The 25,787-nt window shown below is 32.5% G+C and overlaps 1 protein-coding gene across 2 annotated transcripts in view; it reads left to right on the forward strand.

Moving 5' to 3' along the window:
* Window positions 1–22,690, forward strand: part of LOC143228626 (uncharacterized) — a 123,919-nt gene extending 101,229 nt beyond the window's left edge. The window contains exon 4 of one of the 2 annotated variants that reach the window (XM_076459854.1): window positions 20,134–22,690. In XM_076459854.1, coding sequence (XP_076315969.1) covers window positions 20,134–20,321 — 188 coding nt within the window. In that variant the 3' untranslated portion in view covers window positions 20,322–22,690. The remainder of the gene's footprint in view (window positions 1–20,133) is intronic. The other variant, XM_076459853.1, reaches the window with a different exon arrangement.
* Window positions 22,691–25,787: the final 3,097 nt, after the last annotated feature.

Below are 25,787 nucleotides of genomic sequence, written 5' to 3' on the forward strand. Positions count from 1 at the left end.
TTCTCACTAAATAGCTACAGTAAGTTCTTCTTTATAACTTGTGTATAATATGTTGGTCAGCGTTCTCACTAAATAGCTACAAAAGTTCTTTATAACTTGTGTATAATATGTTGTCATGTTCTCACTAAATAGCTACAGTAAGTCTTTTCTTTATAACTTGTGTATATTATGTTGGTCAAGGTTCTCACTAAATAGCTACAGTAAGTTCTTTTATAACTTGTGTATAATATGTTGGTCAGCGTTCTCACTAAATAGCTACAGTAAATTCTTCTTTATAACTTGTGTATAATATATGTTGGTCAGCTATATTCTCACTAAATAGCTACAGTAAGTTCTTTTTCTATTATGTTAACCAAATGTGTATAAGTTCTTTATATACTTGTTGTATGTTGGCGTTCTCACTAAATAGCTACAGTAAGTTCTTCTTTATAACTTGTGTATAAGTATGTTGGTCAGCGTTCTCACTAAATAGCTACAGTAAGTTCTTTTTATAACTTGTGTATAATATGTTGGTCAGCGTTCTCACTAAATAGCTACAGTAAGTTCTTTATATCTGTGTAGTATGTTGGTATGTTGGTCAAGCGTTCTCACCTTGTGTAAATAGCTAAATACAGTAAGTTTTCTTTATAACTTGTGTATAATATGTTGGTAAGCGTTCTCACTAAATAGCTACAGTAAGTTCTTCTTTATAACTTGTGTATAATATGTTGGTCAGCGTTCTCACTAAATAGCTACAGTAAGTTCTTTTTTATAACTTGTGTATAATATGTTGGTCAGCGTTCTCACTAAATAGCTACAGTAAGTTCTTCTTTATAATTGTGTATAATATGTTGGTCAGCGTTCTCACCTAGCTAATAGCTACAGTTAGTTCTCACCAAATAAAGTCTTCTTTATAACTTGTGTATAATATGTTGGTCAGCGTTCTCACTAAATAGCTACAGTAAGTTCTTTTTATAACTTGTGTATATTATGTTGGTCAGCGTTCTCACTAAATAGCTAAAGTAAGTTCTTCTTTATAACTTGTATAAAGAATGTTTGTCATCGTTCTCACTAAATAGCTACAGTAAGTTCTTCCTTATAACTTGTGTATAATATGTTGGTCAGTTGTTCTCACTAAATAGTGGCAGTAATTTCTTCTTTATAATTTGTGTATAATATGTTGGTCATCGTTCTCACTAAATAGCTACAGTAAGTTCTTCTTTATAACTTGTGTATAGTATGTTGGTCAACGTTCTCACCTAAATAGCTACAGTTAGTTCTTCTTTATAACTTGTGTATAATATGTTGGTCAGCGTTCTCACTAAATAGCTACAGTAAGTCCTTCTTTATAACTTGTGTATAATATGTTGGTCAACGTTCTCACTAAATAGCTACAGTAAGTTCTTTTATATCTTGTGTATAATATGTTGGTCAGCGTTCTCACTAAATAGCTACAGTAAGTTCTTCTTTATAATTTGTGTAGTAGTATGTTGGTCAGCGTTCTCACCTAAATAGCTGCAGTAAGTTTTTCTTTATAACTTGTGTATAATATGTTGGTCAAGCGTTCTCACTAAATAGCTACAGTAAGTTCTTCTTTATAACTTGTGTATAATATGTTGGTCAGCGTTCTCACTAAAATAGCTACAGTAAGTTCTTCTTTATAACTTGTGTATAATATGTTGGTCAGCGTTCTCACTAAATAGCGGAAGTAAAATCTTCTTTATAACTTGTGTATAATATGTTGGTCAGCGTTCTCACTAAATAGCTACAATAAGTTCTTTATATCTTGTGTATAATATGTTTGTCAGCGTTCTCACTAAATAGCTACAATAAGTTCTTCTTTATAATATGTGTATAATATGTTGGTTAGCGTTCTCACTAAATAGGTACAATAAGTTCTTTTTTAAAACTTGTGTAAAGAAGGTTTGTGATCGTTCTCACTAAATAGCTACAGTAAGTTCGTCTTTATAACTTGTGTATAATATGTTGGTGAGCGTTCTCACTAAATAGTGGCAGTAATTTCTTCTTTATAACTTGTGTATAATATGTTGGTGAGTGTTGTCACTAAATAGCTACATTAAGTTTTTCTTTATAAATTGTATATAATATGTTGGTCAGCATTCTCACTAAATATCTACAGTAAGTTCTTCTTTATAACTTTTGTATAGTATGTTGGTAAGCGTTCTCACATAATAGCAACAGTAAGTTCTTTCTTTATAACTTCTGTGTAGTATGTTGGTCAGCGTTCTCACTAAATAGCGGCAGTATGTTCTTCTTTATATCTTGTGTATAATATCTTGGTCAGCGTTAACACTAAATTGCGGTAGTAAGTTCTTCTTTATAGCTTCTGTATAGTATGTTGGTCAACGTTCTCACTAATTAGCTACAGTTAGGTCTTCTTCATAACTTGTGTATAATATGTTGGTCAGCGATCTCAATAAACAGCGGCAGTAAGTTCTTCTTTATAACTTCTGTATAATATCTTGGTCAGCGTTCACACTAAATAGTGGTAGTTAGTTCTTTATAACTTCTGTGTAGTATGTTGGTCAGCGTTCTCACTAAAGAGAGGCAGTAAGTTTTTCTTTTTACCTTGTGTATAATATGTTGGTCAGCGTTCTCACTAAATAGCTACAGAAAGTTCTTCTTTATAACTTGTGTATAATATGTTCTTCAGCGTTCTCACTAAATATCGGCAGGAAGTTTTTCTTTATAATTTCTGTGTAGTATGTTGGTTAGCGTTCTCACGAAATAGCGGCAGTTGGTTTTTCTTTATAATTCTGTGTAGTATGTTGGTCAGCGTTCTCACTAATTAGCTACAGTTCGGTCTTCCTCATAACTTGTGTATATTATGTTGGTCAACGTTGTCACTAAATAGTGGCAGTAATTTCTTCTTTATAACTTGTGTATAGTATGTTGGTGAGCGTTCTCACTAAATAGCTACAGAAAGTTCTTCTTTATAACTTGTGTATAATATGTTGGTCAGCGTTCTCACTAAAGAGCTACAGTAAGTTCTTCTTTATACCTTGTGTATAATGTGTTGGTCAGCATTCTCACTAAATAGCGGCAGTAAGTCCTTCTTCATAATTTGTGTATAATATGTTGGTCATCGTTCTCACTAAATAGCTACAGTAAGATCGTCTTTATAATTTGTGTAAAGTATGTTGGTTAGCGTTCACACTAAATAGCGGTAGTAAGTTCTTTTTATAACTTGTATGTAGTATGTTGGTCAGCGTTCTCACTAAATAGCGGCAGTAAGATGTTCTTTATAACTTGTGTATAGTATGTTGTCACTAAATAGCGGCAGTAAGTCCTTTTTCATAACTTGTGTATAGTATGGTGGTCAGCGTTCTCACTAAATAGCTACAGTAAGTTCTTCTTGATAACTTGTGTATAATATGTTGGTCAGCGTTCTCACTAAATAGTGGCAGTAATTTCTTCATTATAACTTGTGTATAGTATGTTGGTCAGCGTTCTCACTAAACAACGGCAGTAAGTTCTTCTTTATAACTTGTGTGTAGTATGTTGGTCAGCGTTCTCACTAAATAGCGGCAGTAAGTTCATCTTTATAACTTTTGTGTAGTATGTTCGTCAGCGTTCTCACTAAATAGCGGCAGTAAGATGTTCTTTATAACTTGTGTATAATATGTTGGTCAGCGTTCTCACTAAAGAGCTACAGTAAGTTCTTCTTTATACCTTGTGTATAATGTGTTGGTCAGCATTCTCACTAAATAGCGGCAGTAAGTTCTTCTTCATAATTTGTGTATAATATGTTGGTCATCGTTCTCACTAAATAGCTACAGTAAGATCGTCTTTATAATTTGTGTAAAGTATGTTGGTTAGCGTTCACACTAAATAGCGGTAGTAAGTTCTTCTTTATAACTTGTATGTAGTATGTTGGTCAGCGTTCTCACTAAATAGCGGCAGTAAGATGTTCTTTATAACTTGTGTATAATATGTTTGTCAGCGTTCTCACTAAATAACTACAGTATGTTCTTCTTTATATCTTGTGTATAATATGTTGGTCAGCGTTCTCACTAAAAAGCTACAGTTAGTTCTCTTTATATCTTGCGTATAATATATTGATCAGCGTTCTCACTAAATAGCGGCAGTAAGATGTTCTTTATAACTTGTGTATAATATGTTGGTCAGCGTTCTCACTAAATAGCTACAGTAAGTTCTTCTTTATATCTTGTGTATAATATGTTGGTCAGCGTTCACACTAAATAGCGGTAGTAAGTTCTTCTTTATAACTTGTGTGTAGTATGTTTGTGATCGTTGTCACTAAATAGCGGCAGTAAATCCTTCTTCATAACTTGTGTATAATATGTTGGTCAACGTTCTCACTAAATAGCTACAGTAAGTTCGTCTTTATAACTTCTGTATAATATGTTGATCAGCGTTTTCACTAAATAGCTGCAGTTGGTTTTTCCATATAAGTTGTGTATAATATGTTGGTCAGCGTTCTCACTAAATAGCTACAGTAAGTTCTTTATATACTTGTGTATAATATGTTTGTCAGCGTTCTCACTAAATAGCTACAGTAAGTTCTTCTTTATAACTTGTGTATAATATGTTGGTCAGCGTTCTCACAAAATAGCGGCAGTAAGTTTTTCTTTATACCTTGTGTATAATATGTTGGTCAGCGTTCTCACTAAATAGCTACAGTAAGTTCTTCATACCCTTCGTATAATGTGTTGGTCAGCGTTCTCACTAAATAGATACAGTAAGTTCTTGATAACTTGTGTATAATATGTTGGTCAGCGTTCTCACTAAATAGCTACAATAAGTTCTTTATACCCTTCGTATAATGTGTTGGTCAGCGTTCTCACTAAATAGATACAGTAAGTTCTTGATAACTTGTGTATAATATGTTGGTCAGCGTTCTCACTAAATAGCGGCAGTAAGTTCTTCTTCATACCTTTGTATAATATGTTGGTCATCGTTCTCACTAAATAGCTACAGTAAGATCGTCTTTATAATTTGTGTATAATATGTTGGTGAGCGTTCTCACTAAACAGCGGCAGTAAGTTCTTCTTTATAACTTGTGAATAATATGTTGGTCAGCGTTCTCACTAAAGAGCTACAGTAAGTTCTTCTTTATAACTTGTGTATAATATGTTGGTCAGCGTTCTCACTAAATAGCTACAGTAAGTTCTTCTTTATATCTTGTGTATAATATGTTGGTCAGCGTTCTCACTAAATAGCTTCAGTAAGTTTTTCTATATAACTTGTGTATAATATGTTGGTCAGCGTTCTCACTAAATAGCTACAGTAAGTTCTTTATACCTTGTGTATAATGTGTTGGTCAGCGTTCTCACTAAATAGCGGCAGTAAGTTCCTTCTTCATAATTGTGTATAATATGTTGGTCATCATTCTCACTAAATAGCTACAGTAAGTTCTTCTTTATAATTTTGTGTATAATATGTTGGTCAGCGTTCTCACTAAATAGTGGCAGTAATTTCTTCTTTATAACTTGTGTATAGTATGTTGGTAAGCGTTCTCACTAAACTGCGGCAGTAAGTTCTTCTTTATAACTTGTGAATAATATGTTGGTCAGCGATCACACTAAAGAGCTACAGTAAGTTCTTCTTTATATCTTGTGTATAATATGTTGGTCAGCGTTCACACTAAATAGCGGTAGTAAGTTCTTCTTTATAACTTGTGTGTAGTATGTTGGTCAGCGTTCTCACTAAATAGCGGCAGTAAGATGTTCTTTATAACTTGTGTATAATATGTTGGTCAGCGTTCTCACTAAATAGCTACAGTAAGTTCTTCTTTATATCTTGTGTATAATATGTTGGTCAGCGTTCTCACTAAATAGCTACAGTAAGTTCTTCTTTATAACTTGTGTATAATATGTTGGTCAGCGTTCTCACTAAATAGCTGGCAGTAATTTCTTCTTTATAACTTGTGTATAATATGTTGGTCAGCGTTCTCACTAAAGAGCTACAGTAAGTTCTTCTTTATACCTTGTGTATAATGTGTTGGTCAGCGTTCTCACTAAATAGTGGCAGTAATTTCTTCTTTATAACTTGTGTATAGTATGTTGGTCATTGTTCACACTAAACAGCGGCAGTAAGTTCTTCTTTATAACTTGTGTACAATATGTTGATCAGCGTTCTCACTAAATAGCTGCAGTTGGTTTTTCTATATAAAATGTGTATAATATGTTGGTCAGCGTTCTCACTAAATAGCTACAGTAAATTCATCTTAATAACTTGTGTATAGTATGTTGGTCAGCGTTCTCACTAAATAGCTACAGTAAGTTCTTTTTATATGTTGTGTATAATATGTTTGTCAGCGTTCTCACTAAATAGCTACAGTAAGTTCTTCTTTATACCTTGTGTATAATGTGTTGGTCAGCGTTCTCACTAAATAGCGGCAGTAAGTCCTTCTTCATAATTTGTGTATAATATGTTGGTCATCATTCTCACTAAATAGCTACAGTAAGATCGTCTTTATAATTTGTGTATAATATGTTGGTGAGCGTTCTCACTAAATAGTGGCAGTAATTTCTTCTTTATAACTTGTGTATAGTATGTTGGTAAGCGTTCTCACTAAACTGCGGCAGTAAGTTCTTCTTTATAACTTGTGAATAATATGTTGGTCAGCGATCACACTAAAGAGCTACAGTAAGTTCTTCTTTATATCTTGTGTATAATATGTTGGTCAGCGTTCACACTAAATAGCGGTAGTAAGTTCTTCTTTATAACTTGTGTATAGTATGTTGGTCAGCGTTCTCACTAAATAGCTACAGTAAGTTCTTCTTTATACCTCGTGTATGATGTGTTGGTCAGCGTTCTCACTAAATAGTGGCAGTAATTTCTTCTTTATAACTTGTGTATAGAGTGTTGGTCATTGTTCTCACTAAACAGCGGCAGTAAGTTCTTCTTTATAACTTGTGTATAATATGTTGGTCAGCGTTCACACTAAATAGCGGTAGTAAGTTCTTCTTTATAACTTGTGTGTAGTATGTTGGTCAGCGTTCTCACTAAATAGCGGCAGTAAGATGTTCTTTATAACTTGTGTATAATATGTTGGTCAGCGTTCTCACTAAATAGCTACAGTAAGTTCTTCTTTATATCTTGTGTATAATATGTTGGTCAGCGTTCACACTAAATAGCGGTAGTAAGTTCTTCTTTATAACTTGTGTGTAGTATGTTTGTGATCGTTGTCACTAAATAGCGGCAGTAAATCCTTCTTCATAACTTCTATAAAATATGTTGGTCAACGTTCTCACTAAATAGCTACAGTAAGTTCGTCTTTATAACTTCTGTATAATATGTTGATCAGCGTTTTCACTAAATAGCTGCAGTTGGTTTTTCCATATAAGTTGTATATAATATGTTGGTCAGCGTTCTCACTAAATAGCTACAGTAAGTTATTTATATGTTGTGTGTAATATGTTTGTCAGCGATCTCACTAAATAGCTACAGTAAGTTCTTCTTTATACCTTGTGTATAATATGTTGGTAAGCGTTCTCACAAAATAGCGGCAGTAAGTTTTTCTTTATACCTTGTGTATAATATGTTGGTCAGCGTTCTCACTAAATAGATACAGTAAGTTCTTCATACCCTTCGTATAATGTGTTGGTCTGCGTTCTCACTACATAGATACAGTAAGTTCTTCTTGATAACTTGTGTATAATATGTTGTTCAGCGTTCTCACTACATAGCTACAATAAGTTCTTTATACCCTTCGTATAATGTGTTGGTCTGCGTTCTCACTACATAGCTACAATAAGTTCTTTATACCTTGTGTATAATGTGTTGGTCAGCGTTCTCACTAAATAGCGGCAGTAAGACCTTCTTCATACCTTTCGTATAATATGTTGGTCATCGTTCTCACTAAATAGCTACAGTAAGATCGTCCTTATAATTTGTGTATAATATGTTGGTGATCGTTCTCAATAAATAGCGGCAGTAAGTCCTTCTTCATAACTTCTGTATAATATCTTGGTCAACGTTCTCACTAAATAGCTACAGTAAGTTCGTCTTTATAACTTGTGTGTAATATGTTGGTGAGCGTTCTCACTAAATACCTACAATAAGTTCTTCTTTATATCTTGTGTACAATATGTTGATCAGCGTTCTCACTAAATAGCTTCAGTTGGTTTTTCTATATAAAATGTGTATAATATGTTGGTCAGCGTTCTCACTAAATAGCTACAGTAAGTTCTTTATACCTTGTGTATAATGTGTTGGTCAGCGTTCTCACTAAATAGCGGCAGTAAGTCCTTCTTCATAATTTGTGTATAATATGTTGGTCATCATTCTCACTAAATAGCTACAGTAAGTTCTTCTTTATATCTTGTGTATAATATGTTGGTCAGCGTTCACACTAAATAGCGGTAGTAAGTTCTTCTTTATAACTTGTGTGTAGTATGTTGGTCAGCGTTCTCACTAAATAGCGGCAGTAAGATCTTCTTTATAACTTGTGTATAATATGTTTGTCAGCGTTCTCTCTAAATAACTACAGTATGTTCTTCTTTATATCTTGTGTATAATATGTTGGTCAGCGTTCTCACTAAAGAGCTACAGTAAGTTCTTCTTTATACCTTGTGTATAATGTGTTGGTCAGCGTTCTCACTAAATAGTGGCAGTAATTTCTTCTTTATAACTTGTGTATAATATGTTGGTCAGCGTTCTCACGAAAGAGCTACAGTAAGTTCTTCTTTATACCTTGTGTATAATGTGTTGGTCAGCGTTCTCACAAAATAGTGGCAGTAATTTCTTCTTTATAACTTGTGTATAGTATGTTGGTCATTGTTCACACTAAACAGCGGCAGTAAGTTCTTCTTTATAACTTGTGTATAATATCTTGGTCAGCGCTCACACTAAATAGCGGTAGTAAGTCCTTCTTTATAACTTTTGTAAAGAATTTTTGTAATCGTTAACAGTTAATAGCGGCAGTAAGTCCTTCTTCATAGCTTGTGTATAATATGTTAGTCAGCGTTTTCACTAAATAGCTACAGTAAGTTCTTCTTTATAACTTGTGTATAGTATGTTGGTCAGAGTTCTCACTAAACAGCTTTTGTAAGTTCATCTTCATAACTTGTGTATAGTATGTTGGTCAGCGTTCTCACTAAATAGCTACAGTAAGTTCTTTATACCTTGTGTATAATATGTTGGTCAGCGTTCTCACTAAATAGCTACAGTAAGTTCTTTATATGTTGTGTGTAATATGTTGGTAAGCGTTCTCACAAAATAGCGGCAGTAAGTTTTTCTTTATACCTTGTGTATAATGTGTTAATCAGCGTTCTCACTAAATATCTACAGTAAGTTCTTTATATGTTGTGTATAATATGTTTGTCAGCGTTCTCACTAAATAGCTGCAGTTGGTTTTTCTATATAAAATGTGTATAATATGTTGGTCAGCGTTCTCACTAAATAGCTACAGTAAATTCATCTTAATAACTTGTGTATAGTATGTTGGTCAGCGTTCTCACTAAATAGCTACAGTAAGTTCTTCTTTATACCTTGTGTATAATGTGTTGGTCAGCGTTCTCACTAAATAGCGGCAGTAAGTCCTTCTTCATAATTTGTGTATAATATGTTGGTCATCATTCTCACTAAATAGCTACAGTAAGATCGTCTTTATAATTTGTGTATAATATGTTGGTGAGCGTTCTCACTAAATAGTGGCAGTAATTTCTTCTTTATAACTTGTGTATAGTATGTTGGTAAGCGTTCTCACTAAACTGCGGCAGTAAGTTCTTCTTTATAACTTGTGTATAATATGTTGGTCAGCGTTCTCACTAAAGAGCTACAGTAAGTTCTTCTTTATACCTTGTGTATAATGTGTTGGTCAGCGTTCTCACTAAATAGTGGCAGTAATTTCTTCTTTATAACTTGTGTATAGTATTTTGGTCATTGTTCTCACTAAACAGCGGCAGTAAGTTCTTCTTTATAACTTGTGTATAATATGTTGGTCAGCGTTCACACTAGATAGCGGTAGTAAGTTCTTCTTTATAACTTGTGTGTAGTATGTTGATCAGCGTTCTCACTAAATAGCTACAGTAAGTTCTTCTTTATAACTTTTGTAAAGAATTTTTGTAATCGTTAACAGTTAATAGTGGCAGTAAGTCCTTCTTCATAGCTTGTGTATATTATGTTAGTCAGCGTTTTCACTAAAAAGCTACAGTAAGTTCTTCTTAATAACTTCTGTATAATATGTTGGTCAGCGTTCTCACTAAAGAGCTACAGTAAGTTCTTCTTTATACCTTGTGTATAGTATGTTGGTTAGCGTTCTCACTAAACAGCTACAATAAGTTCTTTATACCTTGTGTATAATGTGTTGGTCAGCGTTCTCACTAAATAGCTACAATAAGTTCTTCTTTATAACTTGTGAATAATATGTTGGTCAACGTTCTCACTAAATAGCGGCAGTAAGTTGTTCTTTATAACATGTGTATAATATGTTGGTCAGCGTTCTCACTAAATAGCTACAGTAAGTTCTTCTTTATAACTTTTGTAAAGAATTTTTGTAATCGTTAACAGTTAATAGCGGCAGTAAGTCCTTCTTCATAGCTTGTGTATAATATGTTAGTCAGCGTTTTCACTAAAAGCTACAGTAAGTTCTTCTTTATAACTTCTGTATAATATGTTGGTCAGCGTTCTCACTAAAGAGCTACAGTAAGTTCTTCTTTATACCTTGTGTATAGTATGTTGGACAGAGTTCTCACTAAACAGCTTTTGTAAGTTCATCTTCATAACTTGTGTATAGTATGTTGGCCAGCGTTCTCACTAATTAGCTACAGTTAGGTCTTTTTCATAACTTGTGTATAATATGTTTGTCAGCGTTCTCACTAAATAGCTGCAGTTGGTTTTTCTATATAAAATGTGTATAATATGTTGGACAGAGTTCTCACTAAACAGCTTTTGTAAGTTCATCTTCATAACTTGTGTATAGTATGTTGGTCAGCGTTCTCACTAAATAGCTACAGTAAGTTCTTTATACCTTGTGTATAATATGTTGGTCAGCGTTCTCACTAATTAGCTACAGTTAGGTCTTTTTCATAACTTGTGTATAATATGTTGGTCAGCGTTCTCACTAAATAGCTACAGTAAGTTCTTTATATGTTGTGTGTAATATGTTGGTAAGCGTTCTCACTAAATAGCTGCAGTAAGTTCTTCTTGATAACTTGTGTATAATATGTTGGTCAGCGTTCTCACTAAATAGATACAGTAAGTTCTTCATACCCTTCGTATAATATGTTGGTCAACGTTCTCACAAAATAGCTACAGTAAGTTCGTCTTTATAACTTGTGTATAATATGTTGGTGAGCGTTCTCACTAAATAGCTGCAGTAAGTTCTTCTTTATAACTTGTGTATAATATGTTGGTCAGCGTTCTCACTAAATTGCGGCAGTAAGTTCTTCTTTATAACTTGTGAATAATATGTTGGTCAGCGTTCTCACTAAATAGCTACAGTAAGTTTTTCTTTATATCTTGTGTATAATATGTTGGTCAGCGTTCTCACTAAATAGCTACAGTAAGTTTTTCTATATATCTTCTGTATAATATGTTGGTCAGTGTTCTCACTAAATAGCTACAGTAAGTTCTTCTATATAACTTTTGTAAAGAATTTTTGTAATCGTTGTCAGTTAATAGCGGCAGTAAGTCCTTCTTCATAGGTTGTGTATAATATGTTGGTCAACGTTCTCACTAAATAGCTGCAGTGAGTTCTTCTTTATAGCTTGTGTATAGTAGGTTGGACAGAGTTCTCACTAAACTGCGGTAGTAAGTTCTTCTTTATAACTTGTGTATAGTATGTTGGTCAGCGTTCTCACTAAATAGCTACAGTAAGTTCTTCTTTATAACTTGTGTATAATATGTTGGTCAACGTTCTTACTAAATAGCTACAGTAAGTTCTTCTTTATAACTTGTGTATAATATGTTGGTCAGCGTTCTCACAAAATAGCTACAGTAAGTTTTTCTCTATAACTTCTGTGTTGTATGTTGGTTAGCGTTCTCACGAAATAGCAACTGAAAATCCCGCTTCATAACTTGTGTATAATGTGTTGGTCAGCGTTCACACTAAATAGCTACAGTAAATTCATCTTAATAACTTGAGTATAGTATGTTGGTCAGCGTTCCCACTAAATAGCTACAGTAAGTTCTTTATATGTTGTGTATAATATGTTTGTCAGCGTTTTCACTAAATAGCTACAGTAATTTCTTCTTTATATCTTGTGTATAATATGTTGGTCAGCGTTCTCACTAAATAGCTACAGTAAGTTCTTCTTGATAACTTGTGTATAATATGTTGGTCAGCGTTCTCACTAAATAGATACAGTAAGTTCTTCATACCCTTCGTATAATGTGTTGGTCTGCGTTCTCACTACATAGCTACAATAAGTTCTTTATACCTTGTGTATAATGTGTTGGTCAGCGTTCTCACTAAATAGCGGCAGTAAGTCCTTCTTCATAACTTGTGTATAATATGTTGGTCATCTTTCTCACTAACTAGCTACAGTAAGGTCGTTTTTATAATTTGTGTATAATATGTTGGTGAGCGTTCTCACTAAATAGTGGCAGTAATTTCTTCTTTATAACTTGTGTATAGTATGTTGATAAGCGTTCTCACTAAACAGCGGCAGTAAGTTCTTCTTTATAACTTGTGTGTAGTATGTTGTTTAGCGTTCTCACAAAATAGCGGTTGTAAAATTTTCTTTATATCCTGTGTATAACATATTGGTCAGCGTTCTCACTAAATAGCTACAGTCAGTTCTTCTTTATAACTTGTGTGTAGTATGTTGGTCAGCGTTCACACTAAATAGCGGTAGTAAGTTCTTCTTTATAACTTGTGTGTAGTATGTTGGTCAGCGTTCTCACTAAATAGCGGAGTAAGATGTTCTTTATAACTTGTGTATAATATGTTTGTCAGCGTTCTCGCTAACTAACTACAGTATGTTCTTCTTTATATCTTGTGAATAATATGTTGGTCAGCGTTCTCACTAAAGAGCTACAGTAAGTTCTTCTTTATATCTTGAGTATAATATGTTGGTCAGCGTTCTCACTAAATAGCTACAGTAAGTTCTTTATACCTTGTGTATAATGTGTTGGTCAGCGTTCTCACTAAATAACTACAGTAAGTTCTTCTTTATAACTTGTGTATAGTATGTTAGTCAACGTTCTCTCTAATTAGCTACACTTAGGTCTTCTTCATAACTTGTGTATAATATGTTGGTCAGAATTATCACTAAATAGCAACTGAAAGTCCCTCTTCATAACTTGTGTATAATGTGTTGGTCAACGTTCTCACTAAAGAGCTACAGGAAGTTCTTTATATCTTGTGTATAATATGTTGGTCAGCGTTCTCACTAAATAGCTACAGTAAGTTCTTCATTATAGCTTGTGTATAATATGTTAGTCAGCGTTTTCACTAGATAGCTACAATAAGTTCTTCTTTATAACTTGTCTATAATATCTTGGACAGCGTTCACACTAAATAGCGGTAGTAAGTTCTTCTTTATAACTTGTATGTAGTATGTTGGTCAGCGTTCTCACAAAATAGCGATTGTAAGATTATCTTTATAATTATGTATAATATGTTGGTCAGCGTTCACACTAAATAGCTGCAGTTAGTTCTTCTTTATAAGTTGTGAATAATATGTTGGTCAGCGTTCTCACTAAATAGCTACAGTGAGTTCTTCTTTATAAATTGTGTATAATATGTTGGTCAGCGTTCTCACCAAATAGCTGCAGTTGTTTTTCTTTATAACTTGTGTATAATATGTTGGTCAACGTTCTCACTAAATAGCTGCAGTGAGTTCTTCTTTATAGCTTGTGTATAGTATGTTGGTCAGCGTTCTCACTAAATAGCTACAGAAAGTTCTTCTTTATAACTTGTGTATAATATGTTGGTCAACGTTCTTACTAAATAGCTACAGAAAGTTCTTCTTTATAACTTGTGTATAATATGTTGGTCAACGTTCTTACTAAATAGCTACAGTAAGTTCTTCTTTATAACTTGTGTATAATATGTTGGTCAGCGTTCTTACTAAATAGCTGCAGTAAGTTCTTCTTTATAACTTGTGTATAATATGTTGGTCAGCGTTCTCACTAAATAGCTACAGTAAGTTTTTCTCTATAACTTCTGTGTTGTATGTTGGTCAGCGTTCTCACTAAATAGCAACTGAAAATCTCGCTTCATAACTTGTGTATAATATGTTGGTCAGCGTTCTCACTAAATAGCTACAATAAGTTCATCTTCATAACTTGTGAATAAAATGTTGGTCAACGTTCTCACTAAATAGCGGCAGTAAGTTGTTCTTTATAACATGTGTATAAAATGTTGGTCAACGTTCTCACTAAATAGCTACAGTAAGTTCTTCTTTATAGCTTGTGTATAGTAGGTTGGACAGAGTTCTCACTAAAGAGCTACAGTAAATTCATCTTCATAACTTGTGTATAGTATGTTGGTCAGCGTTCTCACTAAATAGATACAGGAAGCTTTTTATACCCTGTGTATAATGTGTTGGTCAGCGTTCTCACTAAATAGCCACAGTAAGTTCTTGTTTATAACTTCTGTATAGTATGTTGGTTAGCGTTCTCACTAAATAGTGGCAGTAAGTTCTTCTTTATAACTTGTGTATAATATATTTGTCAGCGTTCTCACTAAATAACTACAGTATGTTCTTCTTTATATCTTGTGAAATATATGTTGGTGAGCGTTCTAACTAAAGAGCTACAGTAAGTTCTTCTTTACATCTTGTGAAATATATGTTGGTCACCGTTCTCACTAAATACATACAGTATTTTCTTCATACCCTTCGTATAATGTGTTGGTCTGCGTTATCACTAATTAGCTACAGTTAGGTCTTTTTCATAACTTGTGTATAATATGTTGGTGAGCGTTCTCACTAAATAGTTGCAGTAATTTCTTCTTTATAACTTGTGTATAATATCTTGGTCAGCGTTCACACTAAATAGCGGTAGTAAGTTCTTCTTTATAACTTGTGTGTAGTATGTTGTTTAGCGTTCTCACAAAATAGCGGTTGTAAGATTTTCTTTATATCCTGTGTATAACATGTTGGTTAGCGTTCTCACTAAATAGCTACAGTCAGTTCTTCTTTATATCTTGTGAAATATATGTTGGTCAGCGTTCTCACCAAATAGCTGCAGTTGGTTTTTCTTTATAAGTTGTGTATAATATGTTGGTCATCGTTCTCACTAAATAACTACAGTAAGTTCTTCTTCATAACTTGGGTATAGTATGTTGGTCAGCGTTCTCACTAAATAGCTACAGTAAGTTCTTCCTTATAACTTGTGTAAAGAATGTTTGTGATCGTTGTCACTAAATAGCGGCAGTAAGTTCTTCTTTATAACTTGTGTATAATTTGTTGGTCAGCATTATCATTAAATAGCGGCAGTAAGTTTTTCTTTATAACTTGTGTATAGTATGTTGGTCAGCGTTCTCACTAAATAGCTGCAGTAAGTTCTTCTTTATAACTTGTGTATAATATGTTGGTCAGCGTTCTCACTAAATTGCGGCAGTAAGTTCTTCTTTATAACTTGTGAATAATATGTTGGTCAGCGTTCTCACTAAATAGCTACAGTAAGTTTTTCTTTATATCTTGTGTATAATATGTTGGTCAGCGTTCTCACTAAATAGCTACAGTAAGTTTTTCTATATATCTTCTGTATAATATGTTGGTCAGCGTTCTGACTAAAGAGCTACAGTGAGTTTTTCTTTATAATTATGTATAATATGTTGGTCAGCGTTCACACTAAATAGCTGCAGTTAGTTCTTCTTTATAAGTTGTGAATAATATGTTGGTCAGCGTTCTCACTAAAGAACTACAGTAAGTTCTTCTTTATAACTTGTGTATAATTTGTTGGTCAGCATTATCATTAAATAGCGGCAGTAAGTTTTTCTTTATAACTTGTGTATAGTATGTTGGTCAGCGTTCTCACTAAATAGCTGCAGTAAGTTCTTCTTTATAACTTGTGTATAATATGTTGGTCAGCGTTCTCACTAAATTGCGGCAGTAAGTTCTTCTTTATAACTTGTGAATAATATGTTGGTCAGCGTTCTCACTAAATAGCTACAGTAAGTTTTTCTTTATATCTTGTGTATAATATGTTGGTCAGCGTTCTCACTAAATAGCTACAGTAAGTTTTTCTATATATCTTCTGTATAATATGTTGGTCAGTGTTCTCACTAAATAGCTACAGTAAGTTCTTTTTTATAACTTTTGTAAAGAATTTTTGTAATCGTTGTCAGTTAATAGCGGCAGTAAGTCCTTCTTCATAGCTTGTGTATAATATGTTGGTCAACGTTCTCACTAAATAGCTGCAGTGAGTTCTTCTTTATAACTTGTGAATAATATGTTGGTCAGCGTTCTCACTAAATAGCTACAGTAAGGCCTTCGTCATAACTTGTGTATAGTATGTTGGTCAGTGTTCTCACTAAATAGCTACAGTAAGTTCTTTATACCTTTCGTATGATGTGTTGGTCTGCGTTCTCACTAAATAGCTACAGTAAGTTCTTCTTTATAACATCATTATAGTATGTTAGTCAGCGTTCTCACTAAATAGCGGCAGTAAGATGTTCTTTATAACTTGTGTATAATATGTTGGTCAGCGTTCTCACTAAATAGCGGCACTAATTTCTTCTTTATAACTTGTCTATAATATCTTGGTTAGCGTTCACACTAAATAGCTGTAGTAAGTTCTTCTTTATAACTTGTGTATAGTATGTTGGTCAGCGTTCTCACCAAATAGGTACAGTAAGTTCTTTATAAGTTGTGTATAATATGTTGGTCAGCGTTCTCACTAAATTGCTGCAGTAAGTTCTTCTCATTTGTTGAGAAAATGTATTCTTGTCCACATTTCATGATGGTGTAAGATAATTGGATATAACTAGGTCAGTGGTTAATTCCGTTTGTTTAATATGTGTAAAACCGAACATAATAAACAGGACACTAATGAGCACCTAGTGAAACACCTGCTAAGTTCTTTGTACTATAGATGTAAGTAACGTTGTGTCTGAGGATTATTTAAAGATCAAAGGTTGATCACAATAACGTCGAATCTGTTCACGAAAGTTTCCTTACTCTTGGTGCTTGAGCCGCACGTGCCACAAAACAATGAAACGTTTCTAATCTGGGGTGGAATACGTGTTTACCTTGACCTGCACTTATACCAGTAACAGTAATGGGCATTAGATCGAACAAGCAAGTTTCATTTTAGAGAAACAGATTAAAAAGAACGTAGGTTGTTAACAGAACTACTTGTAATAATAAGTAGCAGCGAATAGCCGTCAAAAATGACTGACCATCCCTATTACATAGTTTACCCAAACCTCACAGGTCATAACTAAGTTAAATAAATATATTTTGTGAAATCGTAGAATAATTGTTGGTAAAAGTCACTTAGATTAACAACTTCTGTAACGTATACAAACCAGCACGTTTTGGTAACACTACATTTCAACAGTAGCTTTCATGTTATGTCGCTTAGCAACAAAAGTATAACCTAATATTGTTGTTAGTTTATGTACTGAAAGTTTAAAGTTAAATGTGTAGACAACAAAACTGGAAAACATTTGTTGATTCTTTAGTTTAGAGTCTCCGTTGGTTAAAAACGTTGGTGATATAACAGAATTTAACTTAATTCAGAAACGATTTAAGTTTAAAATTCAATGAGTATACTTTAATGATAACTTATATACACTTGGCTCTATGTGATCTCCCATTACGTCTCTAGGCTTTTTATCAACACTCACTACACTTATAAGGTTTCACGGCATCCCCTTCTTCCTTTCACAGTCTTCTTGAACATCTATGACTAAAATCGTAATGAACAAACAGTATTCGAACTATTCAATTTGGACAAAGACATTATAGCTCTGATGAGTCTCCAATTTCAAAAAATCAAGCATCTCGTGACGTGACACACACTGGCTTTTATACAGCTTAGGTTTTCCGAGTCAATCAAGACAGATATTCCTGTAAAACCGCCGCTGTTTATCATCTCGTTTCTAATATTTGTTCTTATCCAAAATGTGTATAGTTGTCATCTATGGCTCCTTACATATATCTTGTTATTTGCAAAGTTGGGATCTAACGTGTCAATACATAGGAAACGTGGGTCAGTTTAAATTCAACTGACGCATTAGCTAAATGAGGTCAGGTCTTACAGTGGACGATGATATAGGATATTGGTTTGGTTTGAAATTTGCGCAAAGCTACACGAGGGCTATCTGTGCTAGCCGTCCCTAATTTAGCAGTGTAAGACTAGAAGGCAGCTAGTCATCACTACCCACTGCCAGCTCTTGGGCTACTCTTTTACAAACGAATAGCGGTATTGACCATCACATAATAATGCCCCAAGCATGTTTGGTGTGACGGGGATTCGAACTCGCGAACCTCGGATTACGAGTCGAGTGCCTTAACCACCTCGCCATGCCGGCCCTCTATGGACGACCAGCGTCATCTAATTAGTAATGTAGTGTTATCGAAGGTCCGACACAGTAAATGATCGATAGCGTAAATTATAGGCGTCCATAATAAAAATAGAATTGTTTGAATGTGTCATGAAATCCTCAATCACTAGTTTTGGGGTAAGTAAAAAACAAAATAACACTAAAATATTATGATACAAATTTTCCCAAACAAATTGTGAAGGTTAATAAACGATATTTTTAAAACAAAAACCTGTTGTAAATGAAAATCATATTAAAATTTCTTTTGTTTTATTTATTGTTAAAACTAAACCGAAGAACATAACGTTGAGATGTAACTTAGTGAAGAACCATTGTTCATAATGACGGAATATAGAGATTTTAACTAAACCGATGAACATAACGTTGAGATGTAACTTAGTGAAGAACCATTTTTCATAATGACGTTCAACATTACGGAAACTACTAAGAAAGATCCGGAACAATGAACATAGTTATTTCCTACAGAAGAATGATGTTGAACAAACGTTCGTTAACAGGAAAACACTGTGAGAATAGTAAATAAGTTAAGGAAATGAAGGTTGTTTCGAAAAAAAAAAACTGTTGCTTATGTACGCAGCCAGGTGTTGTATCAACAGTGGAAAGAAAAATCTACGCCATGCTCACTGGTCAGTAATCCAGTTCTAATTTATAATGTTTTGATGGATGTTAAGAGCCGACACAATGGAGTTGTGAATATGTTGTCTAGAGCACGCCAATAAATGATTTGGCTGAAGTCGAGCTAGTTTCTTATGTTTGTTATCCTGAACGCCCTCGTTGTAAAATTCTATTGGGTGTTGTTTTACGGCTCTACTTTGTTCAGTTTCTTTATATCACGTTCCTTCTAAGCTAGGACAATTGAACCACGTTTAGAAACACCACACAAGTCCGTCTTTCGAGAGAAACGCCCCCGCAACTGTAAACAAAATAGCCATAGTTCCTGAAACAGTCAATCTACACAGACACGGAACCATGCATTGAAGTACCCCCCCCCTTCCTCGAGGGGTGACATTTCCTCTTTGTCCGGGATCACAAACAAGATTCACCGATCACGAAGAAAGCGTTTTATGTCTTCTTGTCAAAGAATCAAACCTTCGGTAAATGACTTGGTGAAAGAAACCAAGAAAAAATGTTATTTTCAGGAAAGTTATTATGTGATAGGGTTATAAACTTATAACTGGGGTTTGGCTCTTCGGGTCGACGGCTAACGACCGAGCTTTTGGCACGTCAAGTTAGACTAAAGACAATTTGAGTGCTAAAGTAATTGATTAACGGCAGAGAGCCAATACCTGACAGGTCAAAAGCACGGCGCTAAACTGTCTGACAACGCATGCTCGACGCCATGAACAAGGGTTTAGTATCAAATAAGAATAGGGTTTTTGTAAAATCAGGAAACACACTCTGACGTCAGAAATTTGAAACTTAAATTTTAGTGTAAGAAATATATTTAATTGTTTATATTTTTAAATTCCTTTTGTCATTTAACTTCATATCAGAAATTTTATTTTCTCAGTAACCAACCTCCATCTTTGTCGGATAAAACTCACAATGTAGATATTTCTAGCTAAATAAAAGCCTGACGCGGAAATTCATTAACGCTGTAAGTAAGTTGTCTTATTGTTATTATTACGATCTTTACCCATTTTTATTAGCTTCCGTTTGTTATAATTTGTTGATATAGGAGCTGATGTATTTTGTTTCAGGAGAAAAGCCCTACAGATGTCACTGGCCCGAGTGCCAGTGGCGATTCGCTCGTTCTGACGAACTCACACGACACTATCGTAAACACACTGGAGCTAAGCCTTTTAAGTGTAAAGTATGTGAGCGTTCCTTCGCCAGATCTGATCACCTTGCCTTGCACATGAAGCGACACCTACCGAAAACCAAATGATGTCTTATCTATTCAATGGAATAACAGCGTATTATATTGAAACCAGACGAGGTATTCTTATTTGAAAGACGTCACAAAACGATAACCAATCACCAGCGATCTTGAAATTAAGAATTACATTTTTTTTATGAATTCACAGCTGCCTTGAAGTAGTAACTCTGAGATATTTTGATGAAACAATTTCTATTTCTTTTACCTCTGAAACGGAAAAATGTATTGATGCCATGCAGTTATTGTTATTATTATTATATGAGTTTGGAAAAATATATTTCGTATTAAACGTGCCATCTTGGTTGACATTAAGATATCACACACAACAGTGCCGTGAAAGTAAAGTGCCATTATTTTAACATACTTAATGTCATTCATTATACTTAATTTTTTGGGTTGTATCTGGTTACTTGACCTGTGACCTGTGATTTTCAATACTATTTTTAAGTCCTGTTATAGTCTGTACTTTTCTTTTTATTATTTTCGATTGTTTGTATATATATTTTTATGTGAGAACTACGCTTGTAAATGGTTTGTTTACTTTACAGTTTTATAAATTTTTATATGTATATCTTTTCTTCTTATTAATGTTACTGCCGATTGAATTGGTCTCATTAGTTGGCTTAGAACATTTTCAAATTACATTACTATATCACAGATACACCTGCTTCTGTATCTTATAGCTTACAATATATTAAATTTACATTACTATATCAATGACACACCTGGTTTTGTATCTTATAGCTTTCAACATCTTAAGGTTACATTACTATATAACGGATATACCTGGTTCTGTATCTTATAGCTTACAACATCTTAAAGTTAACTTGTAACTTGTTAAAGTTACACTGCTATATTACAGATACACCTGGTTCTCTATCTCACAGCTGAGTGAAGCATTCAGGCTTATACAAGTATCTTGTGATTTATGTTTCTGTTGAAAACAATAATATTCATATAAAATCTGTATGAAACTAAAGCAAATAGGAATTATTTGTTGTGGCAATTAACACTTTTTGATGTTGCAAAGAGAAATCTAAGGATAAACTATGATTTCAGACATGTTACTTCAATTTATGTTACATATAACCAACGACCCTGGTGTTGAAACGCTTAAGTTAACATTTTTTATCGAGTGCAAAAGACAGCAATAAAAACAAAACATTTCTTATATCTTGGCAAGTTTTGCAAAACTCAGGATAGTAATTAACCCTTTATACGGTTTTCAGGCCTACACGTGTCATTGAGTTATACTTAGTTTAAAAAAGTTACACTTAATGACATTTCAAATCATATTGAACTCAAAATTATAATTAAAACATTCATTTCACTGTTAAAGCACTTCGTCGTGTGTGACGTAGAAAATTTTAGATTTTTGAATACTCTCAAAGAAGCCCTTTCTGTGGATCATCCACCATGGTAAGAACAATTTTAAATTTAATCCAAATATAACCTATTTGTTAAATTTTGTCTACATTATTACCCTATTTTTGAGAACGCCAACATTACTATTAACCAAATATATCCAGTAGACTATGTTAATATTTAAAGATAGGTACAGGATCTAAGCCTTAAAAACACTGATGTTTACATACACGTAACTCCCCACGTCAAATTAGTTATAAATGAGGTATTCTGAACTAAGCCTTAAAATGCCATTATTAATTTATTTAGACATATTTTACTTTTTCATAATAAAAAATATGTTTACAACAACAGAAATTAACGATGAAATGATACAGTCAAGACTAATATTCCATGTGTTTGGAATAATTTAATGAAGTTGTGCCTAATTACTAGAGTTAGATCTATGAACTTACTGGGTTTGCTTCACTTGATGTTTAAGCCTAACGTATCCTTTTCAGTGACCCAGGCATGGCCTAGTGGTCACCGTGCTGGACTGTGATTCCGAGGATCCACGGTCTGCGACCCACTACTGCGGAATCTCTGGGATCTTGGGTGTGTCGTAACATAATGACGGTTAAATTCTACTGTTCCATTAGAGTAGCCCAAGAGTTAGCAGGGGGTGCTGTTGACTAACTGCTTTTCCTCTAGTCTATAAGCACAAATTTTGCTTGTATAGCCCTTGTTTAGCTTTGCACGAACATTCGTAACAAACAACCCTGTTCACACGTTATAGTTATAAAATGGATATCTCGTGTATTGTATAAACTTTAAAATATATTTTCAAACGTTATGAACTATGTAAATAGATATGACATGTTTTATATTTTTCTAACACAGTGCCTTTAACGTACGAATGTCAACATGGTGATATCTGGTGGTTGTGTAAGATTTCGTTACTATAAATACTAGTATCTTCAGTGTGATATAATAAACTGCATTTTGTAATGTCAAACGCTTGAGATATATCTTTTTATACTTGAACAATAAAATATTTGTATGTGAAGCAATGAAACATTAGAATTGACAAACTGAATGTTTACATTTTCATTCTATCAAAATGGTAATAATCCTTTTCGGATTTAATTAATAGATCATACTTAAAAATAATCCTATCTGGATTTAATTAATAGATCATACCTGAAAATAATCCTTTCTGGATTTAATTAATAGATCATACCTGAATATAATCCTATCTAGATTTAATTAATAGATCATACCTGAATATAATCCTTACTGGTTTAAATTAATAGATCATACCTGAAAATTCTGTCTCTGGAAATGTAAGTTATTCTTGAGGAGATTCTAAACAATTAAAGTTAAATCGAAAGTTTCCAGGAAGTAGCATATTACAACAACAACTTAACATTATAACTGTTGACAAGTAAACAATTATTAATAAATACAAGTAATCTAAATATTACAACAACAACTTAACATTATAACTGTTGACAAGTAAACAATTATTAATAAATACAAGTAATCTAAATATTACAACAACAACTTAACATTATAACTGTTGACAAGTAAACAATTATTAATAAATACAAGTAATCTAAATATTACAACAACAACTTAACATTATAACTGTTGACAAGTAAACAATTGTTAATAAGTACAAGTTATCTAAATATTACAACAACAACTTAACATTATAACTGTTGACAAGTAAACAATTGTTAATAAGTACAAGTTATCTAAATATTACAACAACAACTTAACATTATAACTGTTGACAAGTAAACAATTATTAATAAATACAAGTAATCTAAATATTACAACAACAACTTAACATTATAACTGTTGACAAGTAAACAATTATTAATAAATACAAGTAATCTAAATATTACAACAACAACTTAACATTATAACTGTTGACAAGTAAATAATTATAAATAAGTACAAGTAATCTAAATATTACAACAACGACTTAACATTATAACTGTTGAGAAGTAAACAATTATTAATAAGTACAAGTTATCTAAATATTACAACAACAACTTAACATTATAACTGTTGACAAGTAAACAATTATAAATAAGTACAAGTAATCTAAATATTACAACAACGACTTAACATTATAACTGTTGACAAGTAAACAATTATTAATAAGTACAAGTAATCTAAATGTTACAACAACAACTTAACATTATAACTGTTGACAAGTAAACAATTATTAATTAGTACAAGTAATCTAAATATTACAACAACAACTTAACATTATAACTGTTGACAAGTAAACAATTATAAATAAGTACAAGTAATCTAAATATTACAACAACAACTTAACATTATAACTGTTGACAAGTAAACAATTATTAATAAGTACAAGTAATCTAAATATTACAACAACAACTTAACATTATAACTGTTGACAAGTAAACAATTATTAATAAGTACAAGTAATCTAAATATTACAACAACAACTTAACATTATAACTGTTGACAAGTAAACAATTGTTAATAAATACAAGTAATCTAAATATTACAACAACAACTTAACATTATAACTGTTGACAAGTAAACAATTATTAATAAGTACAAGTAATCTAAATATTACAACAACAACTTAACATTATAACTGTTGACAAGTAAACAATTGTTAATAAGTACAAGTAATCTAAATATTACAACAACAACTTAACATTATAACTGTTGACAAGTAAACAATTATTAATAAGTACAAGTAATCTAAATATTACAACAACAACTTAACATTATAACTGTTGACAAGTAAACAATTGTTAATAAGTACAAGTAATCTAAATATTACAACAACAACTTAACATTATAACTGTTGACAAGTAAACAATTATTAATAAGTACAAGTTATCTAAATATTACAACAACAACTTAACATTATAACTGTTGACAAGTAAACAATTGTTAATAAGTACAAGTAATCTAAATATTACAACAACAACTTAACATTATAACTGTTGACAAGTAAACAATTGTTAATAAGTACAAGTAATCTAAATATTACAACAACAACTTAACATTATAACTGTTGACAAGTAAACAATTATTAATAATAAGTACAAGTAATCTAAATATTACAACAACAACTTAACATTATAACTGTTGACAAGTAAACAATTGTTAATAAGTACAAGTAATCTAAATATTACAACAACAACTTAACATTATAACTGTTGACAAGTAAACAATTGTTAATAAGTACAAGTAATCTAAATATTACAACAACAACTTAACATTATAACTGTTGACAAGTAAACAATTGTTAATAAGTACAAGTAATCTAAATATTACAACAACAACTTAACATTATAACTGTTGACAAGTAAACAATTATTAATAAGTTTCAACTAATCTAAATATTACAACAACAGCTTAACATTATAACTGTTGTCAAGTAAACAATTGTTAATAAGTACAAGTAATCTAAATATTACAACAACAACTTAACATTATAACTGTTGACAAGTAAACAATTGTTAATAAGTACAAGTAATCTAAATATTACAACAACAACTTAACATTATAACTGTTGACAAGTAAACAATTATTAATAAGTTTCAACTAATCTAAATATTACAACAACAGCTTAACATTATAACTATTGACAAGTAAACAATTATTAATAAATCCAAGTAATGTAAATATTACAACAACAACTTAACATTATAACAGCTGACAAGTAAACAATTGTTAATAAGTACAAGTTTTCTAAATCCAAATATTAAAACAACAACTTAACATTATAACTGTTGACAAGTAAACAATCTTACTCAAAATATACTCTTAACAACAACTTATCTTTATATCAGTTTACAAGTAAACGATTTTAATCAAAATATACCCTTAAAAACAGGTTATATTGATTTACATAACTCAGTAACAGTTCCCATATTATTTACGTTATCTTACAGAGAAAATACAAACAGCACGAGATTACACAAAGAAGCATTGTTCCAACCGGACTTTATGTTGGAAATACAACTTGGTACACGGACGAGACGTATTCATAAATTACAGTAGTAACCATCAAGGACATACATAGTGAGAGAAAAGTTAGGCTTAAAGCACACACACACGCCTATCCAGCGT

The sequence above is a fragment of the Tachypleus tridentatus genome, chromosome 10 (assembly GCF_004210375.1).
Source record: "Tachypleus tridentatus isolate NWPU-2018 chromosome 10, ASM421037v1, whole genome shotgun sequence".
NCBI lineage: Eukaryota > Metazoa > Arthropoda > Merostomata > Xiphosura > Limulidae > Tachypleus > Tachypleus tridentatus.